The sequence below is a fragment of the Indicator indicator genome, chromosome 17 (assembly GCF_027791375.1).
Source record: "Indicator indicator isolate 239-I01 chromosome 17, UM_Iind_1.1, whole genome shotgun sequence".
Taxonomy (NCBI): domain Eukaryota; kingdom Metazoa; phylum Chordata; class Aves; order Piciformes; family Indicatoridae; genus Indicator; species Indicator indicator.
In genome coordinates, this window is record NC_072026.1 from 6,350,099 (window position 1) to 6,368,179 (window position 18,081).

The window sequence follows — 18,081 nt, forward strand, 5'->3', positions numbered from 1 at the left end:
GCATCGTTCCTGGGCCACAGGCAGCTGTGGGATCTCTTAGGGAAGGTGGCATGCTCTGCAAGACTCTTGCTGCAGCATCAGCAATGGCTGCTGGTGGGGTGGGCACATCCCATGAGGTTTAAGCCTCTCTTGCTGTGTTGTATCTCTGTGTTCAAACCACATGATGTATCCTGCATGGCTCTTCTTGTGGCTGTTTTCTGCTCTTTGCAGGTCTCTGGTGCAGGGGGTGTGCCTGTGGTCTCCTCACATGGAGGATGACAGCCAAGAGTAATGGTCTGCACAGCTCACCAGCCAACCACCACCCCTGCCCACCCAGCCAAGCTCCAGTGGAGGGTGACTCAGAGGGGGCAGGGCTCAGCACCAGGAGGTCAGACTGTTCCCTGGTTTGGTTGAGGGAGGTAGAGGTAGGGCAGGGGAGGGTCAGCTCAGTGTGTCTGCCAAGACCTGGCGTGGGCAGGGCTGTGATGCCAAGCCTCAGCTGCCTGCTTCCTCCAGTTTGTCGGGCTGTGGGCAGTGCCACAATGGTACAGTGTGGCTGTGACCCCCTTTTTCCCACTGCAGGACCTGCTCGACCCAGGATGATCCCTCCTCAGAGCTGCAGAGAGGAGCTCCCCTGGATGGTGGGGAGCAGCTGGCTGCTCCTGCTTTCCAAGGCAGGCAAACCTTGGCCAGGTACTTATGTGTGCTGCTGTCCTGGAGTAAGCCTCAACCTTCTGTGTCTGGCTTGGACACTGAGGACTTGCTTAGGGTCAGGATCCCTTCCTGCTGGAGGGCATGCAGGGATCAGCAATTGTGAATGATGCTCTACGTGCTCTGGGGCCCGTGGGTGCAGGAGGGGATGGCTCCATCACCTCTGGGACCACGGCAAGGCTCAGGAACAACTTTTCCTTGCAGGCAGCTTCACTTTGCTCCAGTCACCCACACATCCCTCATGTCCCTGTGGGGATGGCAGCAGGACTTGGGAGGGAGCTGAGGGACTCAGTGAGGGTGGGCTCTCTTGATGGCATCATCACTATGAGGCAGGGGAAAAAGGAGATATTTGGGCTTGAGAGGGAGTTGTGCCCATTTTATTCTCAGATGTAGCCTCCCTGCTTGCTCTCAAGCCTTTGCTTTCTTGCTCTGCAGACAGCTCCTGACTCTGCCTCTCTCCCCTCTCCAGGATAGCCCGGCTGGTGCTGGTGCTGAGGGACTGGGCCAGCAAGAGCTTGCACGAGGAGCAGCAGAAGCCAGACCCCTTCCTCGAGCGCTTCCAGGGCCCTGAGCTCCAGACAGTGTCTGTAGATGCTGGCAATGACCTAGAGGACGAGGAGAATGAGGAGAAACCCAAAAAGTAGGGTCCCTTTCCAGTGGTTCCAGCCATCCTTGGCTGGAGATCAGCTGTGCATGGTGCCTGGGGGCTCCCAGCAGTGAGAGCTAATGGAGGTGGATGGGGATGGGAAAGGGGAAAGTAGGATGCAGTGGTGGGATGCCCTGGCTTCTCCAGCCCCTGTCCTCACAGCCAGCCTGGTTTTTCTGGGCTGTTGTACAGACACACAGGACCTGGTAGGCTGTCCCTGTGGAAAAGACCTGGCTTGTCCCTCACCCAGGGGGTGAGTGGTCCTTGCCCTGGTGGGAAACACACATTACATGGATGGTGACAGCTGGCAGACCTCCCCATTTTCTGTACACAGACACACCTTCAGCTTGTGCATAGGAGGACCTGGGGACAAGCCAAGGGATATGTGGTCTCCACCAAGGAGACCACAGCAAGCACAAATGCAAAGGATTTGCCAGTCTCATTTATCATTTGCAGGATGAAAGGAGATGAAGGGAGCGTGTTGGCTGCCCATGTTTCCCCCCCCTACCCCCTTCAAGAGCAGACACAGTGTCAGCAGCTTTCTGAAAAGGCTCTTTCAAATCCAGCCCTTTCATCTCCTCATCTCACACTCCTGGTGAAAAGCAATAACCTGGCTTTTCTTCTGCTGGCTAATTAAAGGGCAAAGCTCACAGACTACTCTAAACCCTAACATTATGTATGGTAATTAAACCACCAAGAAAGAATTGTTATCTGAGCCTTGTATCTGGGTCTTTACCAGTTGTGGAAAAATAATGTTCTGCTCTGTAAAGTTAAGGAGAGCTTGTTAATTATCAGAGGGAGCTGAAGTCTGCTGTGTGTGAGAGGGCTGCAGAGTGCCAGTGGGCTCCTGGGGGGATGGTGGCAGCTTCTGCTGTTTTCTAGGTCCTCAGCTCCACAGGTAAGAAGAGCCCCAACTCTGGTAACTCCAAACATGAGCTGCTGTTCACAGTCATGGGAGCCTCCATGGCTGCAGACTTGGGTGCAAAGCCTTTGGCAAGAGGTAGATGATTATTCTCTCTTCCTGGGTTAACCCAGAGCTCTGCTTTTCCAGCTCTGGCCCCACTGCCACTGTCAGTGACTCTGGCCAGCTGCAGTGGACAGCACTGTTGATTTACAGCTGAAATTACCAATGTAACTGCCAGGGTTATTGTGGTTGTTAGAACAGAACTGACTGGCTGCAGGTAGGTCAGTACTTCCACGTGTTGGGGCTGTATGGCCCAGGGGGCAAAGAGTGCCTTTCCCAAAAACATGTAAGCTGCACTTCCTGAGCACAAGCTGAGCACTTCCATGGGCAGTGGGACCACTGCTTGCTGTGGCTGTACCCAGAGTGCATGTGAAGCACTGCTGCTGGCTTTGTGCTGAGTGCCAGTCCCCATGCTCCGGGCACTGCTGCCTGTGGCACTGGGGAAGGAGCTTCAAGGCAGAGTTTTTGCTTTTGAAGTTGGCGCCAGCAGTGAGGTGGGCACAGGGAATCTGTTGTCAGGTGGGTTGTTTTTTTTCCTATCACTGGAGAGTTTTGCATGTTCAAAAGCTGGAAGGGAGGGAAGGAAGGAGGGGGAAAGGGAGCTTTGCTTCCCCAGGCTGCAACAGCTAAAGCCTATCAGCCCAGCTGCAGAGTTTCTCTTCCTTGGCTTCTCCAGTGGTATCTGGTGACTGGAGCACACACACCTTATCTCAGAGTCCCAAGATGAGCAGGACTGAACACTTGGGAGCAGTTCAAAGGCTGGACCCAGGGGCTGAGCAGAGGCTGCAGGCAGGCAGCTGCAAGCAGCATGGTGTTGGCAGCCTTGCAGTGCCAGCTGCCTCTGGGGTCACTGCTCTGGGGCTTGGATGTCCCCTCCTGGTACTCCTACTTATCTGCAGCACAATTCCCTTCTTGCTCTAATTAATCTTTTCTTCAGATCTGTCTGGCACCAATCCATACTTCATCTAGGAGAGGCAATGTCATATAATGAGAAGTTTTCTGATCTTCCATACATGTTTCTGGCTCTGCCACTGGGATGCTGTGTGCATGCAGAGCACCTGCTTTGCTTTATGGTCCTGCAGTTTCCTCTTCTGGTACAGGACCAAGCCCAGTTTTGGGGATAAAAGAGCTTAAGCAGTGCTGGATGTTTTGCTCAGCACTGCTGGGACTGGTTCTAGTTTGCAGACTGCCACTCAAGCTGCAACTATGTTTGAGCCAGCCTAGTGCAAGGGATGAAGGATGTGGCTCAAATGATTGCTTCCAGCCCTGTTTTCTACATGTAGCCCTTTATTTATACATTGCCAGCTCTGGCTTCTTTTTTTTTGCTTTTCCAGGAAGAAATGGCAGACCTTTGTGGTGGACTCTGCAGGGGATTGGTATTACCACTGGCTGGCTGTCATTACAGTTCCTGTCCTCTATAACTGGTGCCTGCTCGTAGCCAGGTGAGCTGGGAGGTTGTAGGATCCCTGTCTCCTCTAATTCTCCTGTTCACCTGGTGGTTGTGGCTCTGCCAGGACCAGACAACTGACACTGCTGGTGCTGGGGCTAGCTAGTGGGAAACCAAAGGAAAGGGAACCCTCTGCTGTCACTGCAGTTTCTGCTGCACAGGGGCAGAACAGAAGGCATCCATCCTCTGGCCTGGGTTTATCCCATAATTTTGGGATAAAGTTGCAAGGTGCATTTGGGAAGTGTTTTCAAGACATTGTTTTACCTAGGTTAAGGGAGGGTGTGATGGTTTGAAACTGTCTTTTTACTTTTTCCTTGCAAAGTTCAGAACAGAGAAAGTGAAAGAATGTAAATAAGTCACTATTGGGTGTAAGAAAGCAAAATAACGATTGTTCTAAACACTTCCATTGGATAGATAGAAATGTTTAAGAACTATTACCCAAAACAAAGTAGGCACTCTGCACATTCTGCGTTCGGCAGTGGGGGCAGTTGCTGGGCTGTCTGGCTGCTGTTTCTTCTTCTCTTCTGGCAGAAGATAACACACTGACCTTGGCAGCTAAGTTAACAACTTTCTGCTTAACTAACTCTGCTTTCTGTCCAGGGAGGTCTGGGGGGGAAGCTCCTGGGAGAGGGAGGCCCCTTTGGGAGGGTCCCCTTTGGGGGGAAGCTTTGTAAATACAGCTTTAATTTGCTTCCAGACTGGGCTAGCCTGGTTATTGGGGGGGGGGGGGGTGGGGGGGTGAGGGGGCGGTGGAATTTCAGCTCACACTGACACAGAGGGAAGATTTTTTTCAGAGAAGGGAGTTTTCATTTCTAGGAGGAGCAAGCGGCCAAGCTCTGTTGCAGAGTTAGGAGCCTCAGAACCAGCCTCTATTCAGCTGTAACAGTTGGGAAATGTTACAGAGATTTGCTGGTCTCACCACCCTGCTTCATGACCTCCCTCCAGGGCTTGCTTCAGTGACCTGCAGAAGGCCTACATTGTCCTCTGGCTGGTGCTGGACTACATCTCAGACACTATTTACATTGGGGACATAGTGATCCGCCTGCACACAGGTAAGCAGAAGCAGCATCCTGGCTTGGGAGTGCTTTGCTTTAAATCCACCCAAAGTGGAGATGAACTGGAAGGGAGGGGCCTAATCTACAGCTCCCTTAGAAGGAGAGTTTGGTCTACCTTGACACTTGCTAGTAAGAAGCAGTCTCCAGAGAAAGAATCTAATTAAAAGAGGATGGAGTAAGTTTCTGAATGAAAGCTTAATCATCCCAGCATTTGATTTCACCTTTGAATAACTGTGCAAAATTACCTGCATTGCTATTAGTATTCAGGCATAGTTGAAGGTCTGCATCTCTGATTGTGCATCAGTTCAGCTAATGAATTATCTGCATGGAGAAAAGGTAGAATTTAATGTTCTTGGAATGTGGCAGGTGGCTGTATGCTTTCTGCTGGAACTGCAATGATTCATCATCTGGAGGATGGAAACCTTTGTGTCCCTCTTTCTTTGTGGCAACAGAGCCACGAGGATGATTAGGGGAGTTGAGCATCTCCCCTATGAAGAGAGACTGAGAGCCCTGGGACTGTTTAGTGTGGAGAAGAGAAGACTGAGAGGGGATCTGATCAATGTCTATAAATATCTGAGGGGTGGGTGTCAAGTGGAGGGGGCCAGGCTCTTTTGGGTGGTTCACAGTGATTATCAAGGAACAATGGGTTCAAGCTTGAACATAGAAGATTTCAGCTCAACATGAAGAGAAACTTCTTTACAGTGAGGGTGACAGAGCACTGGAACAGGCTGCCCAGGGGGGTTGTGGAGTCTCCTTCTCTGGAGACTTTCCAAACCCACCTGGATGCATTCCTGTGTGGACTACCCTAAGTGATCCTGCTCTGGCAGGGGGATTGGAGCTGATGATCTCTTGAGGTCCCTTTCAGCCTCTGATATACTGTGAGACTGTGACTAAATCCCTCAGTGCTACTCTCAGGTGGCCTTCACCAGATAGAGAGCCTGAGAGCTAACAGCAGCTTGTAAACTGGGTAGGTGAGGTGGAACTGGTGCTGTTTGGATGACCCTGTGCACACATGTGCGTGGCATGCCATAAAACGTTTCTCAGAAGTGCTTGCAAAGCCTGTAGAAGAGTTGAGCCAATTCCATCCTTTGCTTCTCTGTTAGGTTTCTTGGAGCAGGGTCTCCTGGTCAAGGACCTGAAGAAGTTAAGGGATAACTACATCTACACCTTACAGTTCAAGCTGGATGTTCTCTCCATCCTGCCCACAGACCTGGCCTACTTCGCTGCGGGTCTGCACCGCCCCGAGCTGCGTTTCAACAGGCTGCTGCGCTTCTCCCGCATGTTTGAGTTCTTCGACAGGACTGAGACCAGAACCAGCCACCCCAACCTCTTCCGCATCAGCAACTTGGTTCTTTACATCCTCATCATCATCCACTGGAACGCATGCATTTACTATGCCATTTCCAAAGCCATAGGCTTTGGAACGGACACCTGGGTCTATCCCAACGTCACAGACCCTGAGTACGGCTATCTGTCCAGGGAATATGTCTACTGCCTCTACTGGTCTACGCTGACTCTGACTACCATCGGAGAGACTCCTCCCCCGGTGCGTGATGAAGAGTACCTCTTTGTGATCTTTGATTTCCTCGTCGGTGTCCTCATCTTTGCCACCATTGTGGGGAACGTGGGATCCATGATCTCCAACATGAATGCTACCAGAGCAGAGTTCCAGGCAAAAATCGATGCCATCAAACAGTACATGCAGTTCCGCAAGGTGAGCAAAGAGATGGAAACCAAAGTCATCAAGTGGTTTGACTACCTGTGGACCAACAAGAAGGCAGTGGATGAACGGGAAGTCCTCAAGAATCTTCCTGACAAGTTAAGGGCAGAGATTGCCATCAATGTTCACCTGGAGACGCTGAAGAAGGTAAGGATTTTCCAGAACTGTGAGGCAGGTCTGCTGGTGGAGCTGGTGCTGAAGCTTCACCTTCAGGTGTTCAGCCCAGGGGATTACGTTTGCCGGAAAGGAGACATTGGGAAAGAGATGTACATCATCAAGGAAGGGAAACTGGCCGTGGTGGCTGATGATGGAACCACACAGTATGCTTTGCTCACGGCAGGAGGCTGCTTTGGTGAGATCAGCATCCTCAACATCAAAGGGAGCAAAATGGGCAACAGGCGCACCGCCAACATCCGCAGCTTGGGCTACTCTGATCTCTTCTGCCTGTCAAAAGAAGATCTCATGGAAGCAGTCACAGAGTATCCTGATGCCAAAAAGGTCTTGGAGGAGCGTGGCCGGGAGATCCTTATCAAGGAAGGGCTGCTGGATGAGTCTGCTGCAGAGGAAAGCACGGTAGGGAAGAGCATGGAGGAGAGGCTGGACAGGCTGGCCTTGAACCTGGACACGCTGCACACCCGCCTGGCCCGGCTCCTGACGGAGCACAATGATGCCCAGATGAAGCTCAAGCAGCGCATCACTGTTCTGGAGTCCAAGATGAGGCAGCAGGATCTGGAGGACTTCTTCTCTGATAGCTCAGACAGTCTGCTTGAGGATGAGGAGAAAACTTTACCTAGTGGGCCACAATGAGGGGGTGCAGAGGTCAGCTGGATGATGTCTGGCCTTGTGCCGAGATGGTGTTTGCTATTTCACAAGGCAGATCCTGTGGCTGCCTTGCCAGGGACTTCTCTCAGGTCCTTAGTGTTGCTGCTGCCAGTGCCTTCATAGCAGCTCCTGAGGTGGCTCCACATCAGGTGATTGTCCTAGCTCCTTCTTCTGGCCTATCCCTTTTCTTATTGCCGTGATCTGAGTCCTTGGACTTGGATCACTAAAAAGAGGGGAATGGATAGTGCTGCTGCTAACATTTCCTTCCAGCTTCTCTAAAAGCTCTGTGCCCATCACACCTCCTTGCACCTGTTTGCCTTAATAGAAGTTGAGCATAAAGCTTGCATGCCTGGGCACCTGGACATGCTGACCTCCCATAACATTGAGGAGAGATGCAGAGTCACAGTGGACAGAGATTGCCATGTACCACCTACCCATCCATACAGAGACATGGAGGGAGACAGGCTTTGGAAGTGCCACTTTCCTTGCAGGTAATAAAACCACCCCAACAAGAAAGACCAAAACACAAACCAGATACTTAAAAATGATCTTTGGGTTCAGTCTTTATAACTCCCTTTAGGTAGTCTCCACTGAGTGTCTGTGGACACCCAGTCTTACCTGTGAGATAGTGAAGATGGACTAAGACAGCCCAGTCTGTGCTTCTTCTGGAGAGGCTTGTCAGGGTCACTCTAACTACCTAGGTCATCTCCACCACCCACACTGAGGCTGAACATCTGGCTGGAAAGGCTGCTGCCCTCCTGATTGCATCTCTTTTCCCTTCTGCTATACTCAGTGCTGTCATTTAGCATGGGCAGCTCGATGCACCCCACCTTCCTGGGAGACAGTGTTCCCAAGCCCTCCTGCTGTGTAGGCAGCATGATTTCCATTTGGGCTGTGGATGTCACTGGTGACAAGTCCAAGACACAGGTAAAGCCTGTGGCTTATTGGCCTGACAGCACCTATTGTCCTGTGTGCAGAAAGAAGACAGTAGTTGTCTCTCTCCTCTGTCTAATGACAGCCAGATGTGTCAGGAAGGGTTTGACTGAAATGTCATATTTCGAAGGAACAAAGCAGTGATGGGACCCAGCTGTGACCGTATTTACTTTGCTGTGGATAGCTCAGACAGGGTGCAAAACACATTTATTTTCTTAAGCAGGAGGTTTTCTTGTACACAGTGGGAGATTTGGGGGCTTTGCAGGCCAGTTGCCTTCTGGAGGAGAATTAAGTGGCAGAAGCATAGGGACACATGTGCCAGGCCGAAAACGTGGCACCATCACGTGCACCAGCAAAGCTCTGCCAGGCTGAGCTGCAGCCCTGCAAGCTCCACGGTGTAGCAGGCTGTTGGTGAGGGATGCAGTGCAGGGAAGGCCATCAAAACAAGCTGCAAGCAAACACAACCTCAGCACCAGCAGTAACATCACCAGTGCTTAATGGTACTGTGCAGGTGGTGGGCCTGGGGGATGCAACCTCATTTCTTGCTGTTGTTGTGTAGCTTTCCCTAACTCATGTCCAGGCTTCTTGGGAGCTCCTGTTCCTGTCCACTGGATCCATGGTGTAGGCTGGTTTCCAAGAAGGAGAACATTTGGTGGAGAAGGCAGTTTGGGAGAAATTCATTTCCTGGGTCAAATTCAACCAACAGTTTAGCTAAAATAAGGAGATGACACATGGGGAGGCATCAGCCCTGAAAGGTTCAGGGCGGGGGGAAACTTGAGGTGAGAAACTTTGTCCTTGCTTTTCCCTCCAGTGCAATACCTCTCTGCATTTTGTGCCAGCATTTTCCATTGTGAAACCATGGCCTTGCTTCTGGGGATTGGTGGGGGAGGGTGGGTTAAATGTCCAGATTAGAATGTAGGGTAAAATAACAAGTTTTTTATCCTTTTGTCATCTCTGCATTAAATTGTAGGATTTTCGGGTTTTTTAGTGGTGGTTTTTTGTTTTTTTTTTTTTTTTTTTTTTTTTTTTTTTTTTTTTTTTTTTTTACCTCACCTCTTCGCCGCTGCTCTCAGCCAGCAGCGGACAGGGCGGTACGGGCAGCCCAGCTCGGCCGGGCACCAGAGACGGGCGGGCAGGCGCCGCCGGGCACCCACGGCCGCTGCCGTGCCCTTGGGCTGCGGCGAGGGAACCAGGAGAGGGAGCTGCGAACCGCGGGACGGCAGCGCCGGCAGCCGCCGCTTTGCTTCTGTCCCTCCCGGCCGCAGCCCGGCCGCACCGCGGAGCTGCCGGGGGTTGGAGCGGCCCCGGCCGTGGTTCCGCAGCCACTCGCGTTCCCGCAGCTGTGGGGAGCCGAGCATTGGGCAATGCACCGCTGAGTGCTCCCGATGGACCTCCCTGGGGGACGAGCTGGGGTCTCTTCCACCACTTGGCTCTTCTCGGTGCCCTTTCTCCTGCCCCACGAAGCTAATCTGTGCCCCTGTTCGTGGGCAGTGAGCTGAGAGCATGTGGGCTTTGGTGCTCCCCGGCTGCGGGGCAGGGCTGGCCGGGGGCTGCAGCTGGGCTCCTGCTTGGCTCTGGGGACATGGCAACTCCTGCCTCCTGGCTGGGCAGCAGTTGAGGAGATACTCAGGTTTATTCTGGGGGGAGGGGGGAAAAGCTCAATCAAGAAAAAAAAAAAAGAAAAAAAAAGCACAAACCCACTCTCAGTCCCAGTTTTAATCCAAGTTAATAACCCACTTGAGAAATTTTAAGCCTTCAGACAAGTTGCCCTAGAGGATGGCCTTGTGAATTTGGAGCAGATCCTGCTTGTTTCCCCGTGGCAGCAGGCCAGGAAATCATAGATTGCTGAACTGCTTGGTGGCCCTGCTAATGAAATTAGCAGCAGCTCCATGATTTTTTTTTTTACAGTGAGCAGGATGGGCAGATGTGGGAGCAAAGCACGACATGGCACAGCTGCATGTGTGGACTGCCTAAATTCCTGGCAGTGTGGCCATGGGGCACAGCAGACAGAGCTTTGGCTGCTGCCTGTTTTGCAGGTGGTTTGGGTATGTACTTTTCCCCCCATAAGGATGGGGAGCAGAGGGCTGCAAAAGGCTGCTCCTTAGGCTGGCATCCAGGAGGAAAAGTTGATGGTGCTCACTGTCAGGATCTCTCTGCTTAGAGCCTTGCAGAGACTTGCCCATGCACCATCATGCATTAAACTGCTTTGTCTGTATAATCAATTGTTTCCTTCTTTTAAATCTATCCCACTGCAAAAAAATAATCCCCTGTACAACAGAAGCTTTCTCAGTTGTGTGTTACAAGTGGGAGACATCAAAAATGAAGCAAATATATTAACCTCCAGAGAGGTCAGACTGGGGGAATTGTGTATGCCTCAGCAGGCAGCCATCCCAGCCAGTGCCATCAAACCAGGGAAGCTCTGACTTTTGTGGCAGATGCTTTCTGCAAATCTGCTCCTGCTGAAAGTTGCATCTTCAGACTGTGCCTGACTCTACCAGAGATGCAGGAAAGGGCTGAGATTCTCAGGTCAATCAACCATAAATGCATTTTGTGGTACTGGGTTGCCTTCCTTCTCTCTGACTGCTGCTTCTGGCAAGGAAACCCTGTCTCTAATCCTAACTCTAACCCTAAACCTTCATCCAAACCCCAGATCCTAATCCTAACCCCTAATCCTAGCCCTAACCTGTACTGTAGACTGCAGGTCTCCTTCCCTTTACTTCCTCTGAGGTTTCAGTCTCCCCTGGCCTCTCCCTGCCTGTTTTTCCTAAACCTGTTCCTAAACATTGCCTTTTGGACTTGGCCACATGTCTCATTACACCTTCTGGGTAAAAGGGTGGAGAGAAGGGAGGGAAAATACAGTAGAAGTTTCAGGCTTATCCTTTTTGGAGCCAGATCAGGACTGTGACAATGAGTGAATCCCTCTGCCTGCTGCTGAATTACCTGCAGTTGTAGCAGGACCTTTGATCTCCTGCAGTGCTATACCCCTCTGTGTGGTGTGGGATGGTGGGGAGGGGATTGGGGAAAGGCTGGGGTTGGGGGAGTACACCAAGGCAATGGTCACTGGCCATGCCAGTGTCTAGCTATGCTCTAGGCAGAACTGTCTGGGTGTTTTACTCAGTGGGATGGTCTGCTATAGCTTGGATAGAGCAGGTTGCTGTCTAAGGAAAAGAAGATAGGCTGCAGGGCGTGGAGAAGGAGACTAAGCAATCACCTACTACTCTCCTACTACTCTTTCTGGAGCTCAGAAGGATCCCTGAGGCAGAGGGTGAAGGCCTTCCTGGGACCTGTGTCCATGATGTGGATGCAAACCTTGCTAAGCAGCCTTCCAGGACAGTTTTGAAGGTACTCTGTCACTTCTCTCAGAAGCTTTTGGAGCACATCCAGAGAAAAAGTCCTTGCCTGCAGGATCGTCCTTGCTTCTAAGTCCTCAGGTGGTGGTGCTGCACTTGGGTACCTTGCTACCTTTGTAATCTAGGTCATGGTAGCATCTGCTTGGTGTATGTGATGGGCAGCAAAATTTCAGTCCCAGTTTCTGGCTCTTTTCTGACCCCATGAGGACAGCTGTCACACAAGGCAGAGGGCCAGAGAGATGGTGACATGGGTAATGTAGAGCAAGACAGCAGCAGTTTCACACCTCATGGGTGGCTGTGGTGCTTCCGAGTCTGTTCGTAGCTCTCTCGCTGGCGAAGTGCTGTCTAGCTGCTCTTCACTTGGCTTGTCTCTTGAGACAAAACTTCTGCTCTTGTGGAGAAGCAAGGATTCCGCAGCCACCTTCTTCTCCAAACAGACCTGCTCTGGCCAGGCACCGGCAGCCTCAGCTCCCATGCTGTCATAAGCACCTTCCACATGTAATCAACCCGGGTGTTTCCAGCCAGGACAGAGACCTGAGCCCTTGGGGAGGCCTCCATCTCCCCCTCTCCCATTCCCAGGCAAGCTATAGGCACTGACTTTGGTGCTAAACCCCCTCTCCTTGAGGCAGGGAAGAGTTGGTGGTGTGCAGAGAAGCTGAGCTATGGGCTACCTAGGCTGGAAGTTGTGTGGATTTGCTGGCCCCAGGCACTCCTCCAGTCCTAAGCGTACCTGAGTCACAACCACTACATATTCTGTTTGGAGAGGGCTTTGAAGATGTGAAGGTCAGAGGGGACTGCAAGCAGTAACCTTTGAGTTGTGCTGTGCTGTTGCTGTAGAAACACATCCCAGCCCTGCTTCTCCCCTCTTGTAGAGCTTTTGTCTGCCTGCCATCAGCTAGTCTTAAAAACACACGAAGCATGTCAGTCTTCAGCGAGGCTTCACGTGGAGCTGAGGTAATGGGAATCGTGGAGACTCCTCTGGTAAAGAAAACACCCAAGTGTCTTGGGTCAGTGCATTGCAGGAGCAGGATTGTTAAGAGCACAGGAGTCTTCCCCATGGTAAGAAATCACAGGGAGCAAGGATACACCCCTCTGGAGCGTTGCAGTCCTGCTATCCTCTCTTCTTGCAGGCTCCTCATCCCTCTTTCCTCCCCTGGCATGCACATGAATGTCACATGAATCGATAATTTTAATTAGCTGCCATTCCTTCTTTCTGCTCTATTGCTTGGGTAAGCAAATTAGAAGTGAGCATGTTGTGGTGAACTCTTACCCTGGGTGGGCTGTGAGCACAGGCTCTTTCTTGCCCCCAGGAGGACTGGGAGGCTGCCAGCCACTGGGACAGGGCCTGAGAGAAGGAGTGGGGAGAGGCATACAAATGTCTGGCTTGTTTGGGGTGCTGGAGGAAGCTGGGCAAAATGCCTCTGATGGGATGAGGGACCTGGGGCCACCCAGCTCTCTGGCAGGTGGCCAAGCTCATCTGTATCCCTCTACCTGTTTTTTGTGGTGAGGAAAGCCTCTGGACTGAGAAGGTGCAGCTGGTGTGGGCACAGAGAGGAGTTTTGTCCATGGTTCAGCAGCCCCAGACAATGCCAAGTGGGGCAGAATGTGTGTGTGTGTGTTGGGATGCCAGTCTTCAGGATGGTAGCTGTCACATCTGCACCTAGGAAGGGGAGACTGCAGGAGATGGAGCAACCACGGATGAATCCTGCTTGAAGTTGGCATGGGGCTGAGCTCTTGCTTGCTGGCAGGTACCCTGAACCCCTTTCTCAGCTCTACAGCATCCTTCCAGCCTTGCTCACAGCCAGGTAAATGCTGTGGTCAGATCCACGGTGTCTGCAGGCAGAAAACCCCAGCAGCCACAGGGGGATGTCCTCTGCACTGAAATGGGATCCTGCATGGAAGCAAAAGGATCCTTCATGGAAGTAAAAGGATCCTTCCTGTTACAGGGGCTCAGCATAATGCAATTCTCCCAGCAGCTTATACAAACCTGTAGCAAGCTGTCATCTGCACTGGTATAGAAATGGTTTCCCATGGGCAGACTTCTCCTTCACAGAGGTTTAGAGCTTCCCTTTGCTACCTCTGACCCAGGCTGCTGCTGAGGATGTAACTCAGGTAGCTGGAGCACAGCTGATGTGACCCCATCACTGTGTACTGTTTTTAGGGCTATGCCTTTAAAATTTTTTCCACAGATTTGGAGCAGAAAGTAGTAAGAATGTAAATAAATCACTACTGGGTGTAAAAAAAAAAAAAAAATAATGATTATTCTAAATGATTCCATTGGAGGGGTAGCTCCCTTAAGACACTGTTACCCCTGAAACTGCCTCTGCAGTGGTATCAGTAGCAGACTGATGAAAGCTCTGTGCTTCCCCACTGTGCCTTCTCCTGCCAAAGACTTTGATGCAAGGCAGGGGCTGGTGGCTGAAGGGGCTTTCAACAGTCAGAATGGCTGCAGCAGGCAGCCATGCAAGGTGGAGGTGGAGAGTTTGTGCCATGACCCACAAATGTTGCTTTGCAGGACAGAGAGCTGCAAAGGATTAGGTCTGGCTTGCCCTGGAAAGGGTGTCTGTGGAGAGAGGGGGTGCTGAGCCAGCAGGAGGATGGCAGCTCCCTGCACCCCATCCACCCTGGGAGGCAGGGCAGGACAGAGCTGTGTTAGCCAAGCTGGGGGATGCCATCCACACCTTCTTATGGCAAACCAAGAGTTTAGTGTGAGCCTAATGACAACTTGTAACAATATAACCCCAAAGGCAGCCCGCAGTTGTTACTGTCAGTCCAGCAACCCCACCGCTGACACCGACAGCCTATCGATTCTGCACTCAGTACTTCACAAGTGTCTTCAGCAGTGCTGCAGTTCCAGGCTGCTGTGCAGGTAGGAGCTGGTATTTCCCTGTGCCCCTGGTGCTGGGCTCCCCCCGGGGGGCTTGGAGTGCAGGTGGTGGGGGAGATGAGGCATTGTCCTCCTCAGCTCTTTGCCGGGAGCAGCATGTCCTTCACCGAGGTGCTGCCTGCCTGCTTGCCTCCTGCTGTTCAGCTGGGGCTAGTCTGATGTGTGTTCCAACAGGCTTCACTGCTCTGTGAGTTCACATTGCATCTGACTTGACTCAATCTGCTGCCTGGCACATATGTAGGACATCTGCTTTCTGATGGTTCTCTTACACCTGGGAGGGATTTTGCTCAGGTCTCCCAAGTTTGCATTACCATCTCTGAGGTGTGGGTAGCTTTGGAGTCTTTTTCATCCTCTGTGCCCCCATCTTTGAGGGTTGGGTTTGTAATGCTGCCTCTGCAGCCTATTCTGGGGCCTTCAGTAGTTCACCTCACCTCATCTGAGGACATTTAAATCATTTTTCTGTATCACAGTCATGAACAACAGGCTCTGTACTCCACAACAAGCCTTCTCTGCTCCCCTCCTCCTCAGGTGGTCCCTTCTCCCTCCTTCCTCATCCCCAGTCTCTTCTCCCTCCTTCCCCATCTCCAGTCCCTGGATGATGGCTGTCTTGAGCAGGTGTCCCTGAGTCACTCCTTTCATCCTCAGTGAACTCCTGAATCTGGGCCTGCATGAGCTGCGTTTCTGAGGCATGGCTTGTGCCCATCTCCCAGGCCCTCAGTCAGAGGGAAGTGTAACTGACTGCTCTTCCTGCTGTGTGCTGATACAAGCTCTTCTTGAAGCTAGCACCCCATGCTGAAGGCACCAACATGCTTTGGGCAGGGTCAAGTCAGCTGTGATCCCTGCTCATGTGCCATGCTCCAGAAGGACGGGCAGGAGCAGAACAAGTTCTTTGTGCAGTTTCTCCACCATACTCTGGGCTGGTGGAGGAACCTCATTCCCAGTGACCAGGCTCTGCTGCCTGCTCTGCTGTTTGCAGGTGGCACAGAGACATCCCCTCCTTGAGAAGGGGCTTCAGCAGCCCTGCCATTTCCAAATGCTTTCCCCTGCTTACTTGCTTGGGACACACTGAGTCTTATTCCTGTTCAACCCCCTATGATCTCTGCAAATCTCACCATTATCTGGATGCTCCTAAATTTGGGACTGTTCAGTATCCTGCTACCTGGATAATGTCTGCCCTGAGATTTCCTGCTGTGGCCACCTGCTGCAGCAAATCCCCAGCAGCAAATTGAGTTGTGAGACTTCAGTGCAAAAGCTCTGCCTTGTGCTGGTGCTCTCTGGTTTCTGATGGTGTGCTGGGCCTTGAAGGGAAAACTCCATTTGGAAAATAATAATAATAATAATAAAAAATAACATTGAATGCAAAACCTTGAATGTAGCCAGGAGGCAAACTATGGTCTGACAGTTCTTTTGGCTTGTCAGAGCCTCTGAGTGATGGGAGCCAGTGGGCTGCTGCCTTTAAAAATGACCTTTAGTGAAAGACGAATTGAGAGAAAATGTCTCATGAAAAAAACCCCAAACAAACCAAACAACAAAACCCCAGCAGTTTATGGAAATCTTTCTACTGTAAAGCAAAGGCAAAGGTTCCCTGTAAGCTGGCCTTGGTATGATTGCTTTCTGTCAGACACAAAGGGCATAGCTTGTGCTTCCTGTGAGAACTCAGACTTGTGGACCTGTTTGCATGGGGTGTGTGGCTGATAGTCCTTTCCTCTTCTCCAGCCTTGGTCTCAGACCAGAAGGATGGTGAGTGGTGAGTGTCTGCTGCTGCTAGAGCTCAGGCTGAGATGTTACTGAGCTGCTCAGCAGCAGCACAGGTCATTTTATCTCCAGAACCAAGCATCAGCCCCTGAAATGTCTCAGCTGCCACCCCTAAGGTCAGCTGTGGGCAGGACTGGTGAGCATCCTGGAGACTTACTCAAGCTGAGAGTGGCTCTGCTGTGCACTGACCTACAGAACTCAATGTCTTGCTCCAGCACAGGATATTCTGTGGTGGTTCCTGCCCCAGCAGCTCATGACTGCCATGCAGTGTTCATTGTGCTGGTGCCACCATGCTCCCTAGCTGCTGGATGGTCCTGCACCCTCCCAGCTCCACATCCCCGCATGCCAGCTGCAGCTGGGATGCAGGGGAGGGGAATCATATCAGCTGGAGGACTTCCAAAGGCACTGATGGAGTAAATCCCATTGCCTGAGGCCTCCCATCTCCACTTCACTGCCTACTTAAACCCATGCCCTTCCTTCCCAGCTTGTTCTGTCTTTTTGGGGTGGGTTGGATTTAGGCTGTGGGATCATCAAAGAGCCACTGAATCATATTGATGTTGTTAATGTGCTCTGTAAATTCAGAGAAATTGCCAGATGAATATTTGATGAGGCTAATTAAGGCTGAGTTACTGCCTCACTCCCACTTACTTTCCTTCTGCTGTCTCTGCAGTGTGGATGAGTGTTTGGTTCCCTAACACATCCTGTCCCCAAAGGCCTGGTCTTCTGGTGGTCAAGAACCAGCTGTGCTCTGTGTTGGAGCACAGCAGCTTTTCAACCAAAGAAGTCAGCTTGAGAAGTCCCTGAAACCACAACTTGCTGGAGGCTGGGAGCATAAGGTAAGTGTCCATGTCTCCTTCCTCTGTTCCTGTGCTCATCTCATTTTTCTCATGGTTTTCTCCTGGGGCCTGTTATAAACCCACAGATTTTTGTGGTCCTTGTTCTGCTCTGGTGAGGTTTAAGGTTGCTTCAGTTTTTGGCTGCCACAGCAGCTGGTTCTGATAAGAGCATCTGGGGGGAGTCCTAGAAGGATTTCCCCACCACATGGGAGCTGCACTTACACAGTAAGGCTGGAGGTTACTTATGACAACCTCAGCAGTGAAGACAGTGTGAACTTGGGAGGCAGGAGAGGGAAGAGCTGCTGGCACCATTTCACTGAAGGCAAGACACATCTGAGGAAGTGAGAGTCATGCCCCCAGGCTCTAGAGCTTTTCCACTCCAGCACACAGCAACACTGGAGGTGCCAATGAGCTTACAGTGGAAAGAGTGCAATAATGAGCTGCTCAAGGCCAGGCTGAGGAGAGCCAGGGACAAGGAGAGCCTGCACTTGTGTGCAGCAGGATCTGGCTCCTCTCGCCCTTCTCTGCTGCTGGAGATGGGAACAGGAGATATGCCGAGTGCCTGGCTCCTGCTGGAGGTATTGAGGGTACCTATTGCTGTGTAGCCTGTATGGAGCATCCCCCTGGGATGGCAGTGGAGTTCAGTTGGTGTTAGCCATCCAGGCCTCAGTTTCTCCACCCAGGGGCATGTGAGAGAGCACCAAGCAGGGCTGTGCTGAAACTCTTGCATGGGAAGTACAAGCATGCACCACTGAAGCTTGCAAAGAGCATGGGAGTAATCTGAGCCATTAATTTTGAAGCCCTGGGCTGCAGTCTTACCTTAGAGCTCTTGGCCTCTCTTTTTTCCCAACCCACCTTTAAAGACATGAGAGGCAAAAATAAAACAGAAGGTGATTTGAGGGCACAGCTCCATTCTCTCCTTTTTCTCAGTCTTTCTTTTCTCCTTTCCTCTGCCTCTCCCTGTTCCCTGCCTTGC

General features: G+C 51.6%; 1 protein-coding gene across 1 annotated transcript; it reads left to right on the plus strand.

Annotated features, from left to right (window-relative positions):
• Nucleotides 1-7,329, plus strand: CNGA2 (cyclic nucleotide gated channel subunit alpha 2). Its single transcript, XM_054388851.1, has 6 exons — nt 1-367; nt 562-672; nt 1,160-1,330; nt 3,635-3,742; nt 4,693-4,799; nt 5,906-7,329. The coding sequence occupies exons 1-6, from the start codon at nt 255-257 to the stop codon at nt 7,327-7,329; spliced, it is 2,034 nt and encodes a 677-aa protein (XP_054244826.1). The 5' UTR covers nt 1-254.
• Nucleotides 7,330-18,081: the final 10,752 nt, after the last annotated feature.

What these genes read in the sequence shown, in the direction of transcription:
- CNGA2 (XM_054388851.1), top strand. Translation starts at nt 255, where the DNA reads ATGACAGCCAAGAGTAATGGTCTGCACAGCTCACCAGCCAACCACCAC. An exon ending in GGCAGGCAAACCTTGGCCAG is followed by an intron (nt 673 to 1,159) that starts GTACTTATGTGT and finishes TCCCCTCTCCAG; the next exon opens with GATAGCCCGGCTGGTGCTGG. An exon ending in AATGAGGAGAAACCCAAAAA is followed by an intron (nt 1,331 to 3,634) that starts GTAGGGTCCCTT and finishes TTGCTTTTCCAG; the next exon opens with GAAGAAATGGCAGACCTTTG.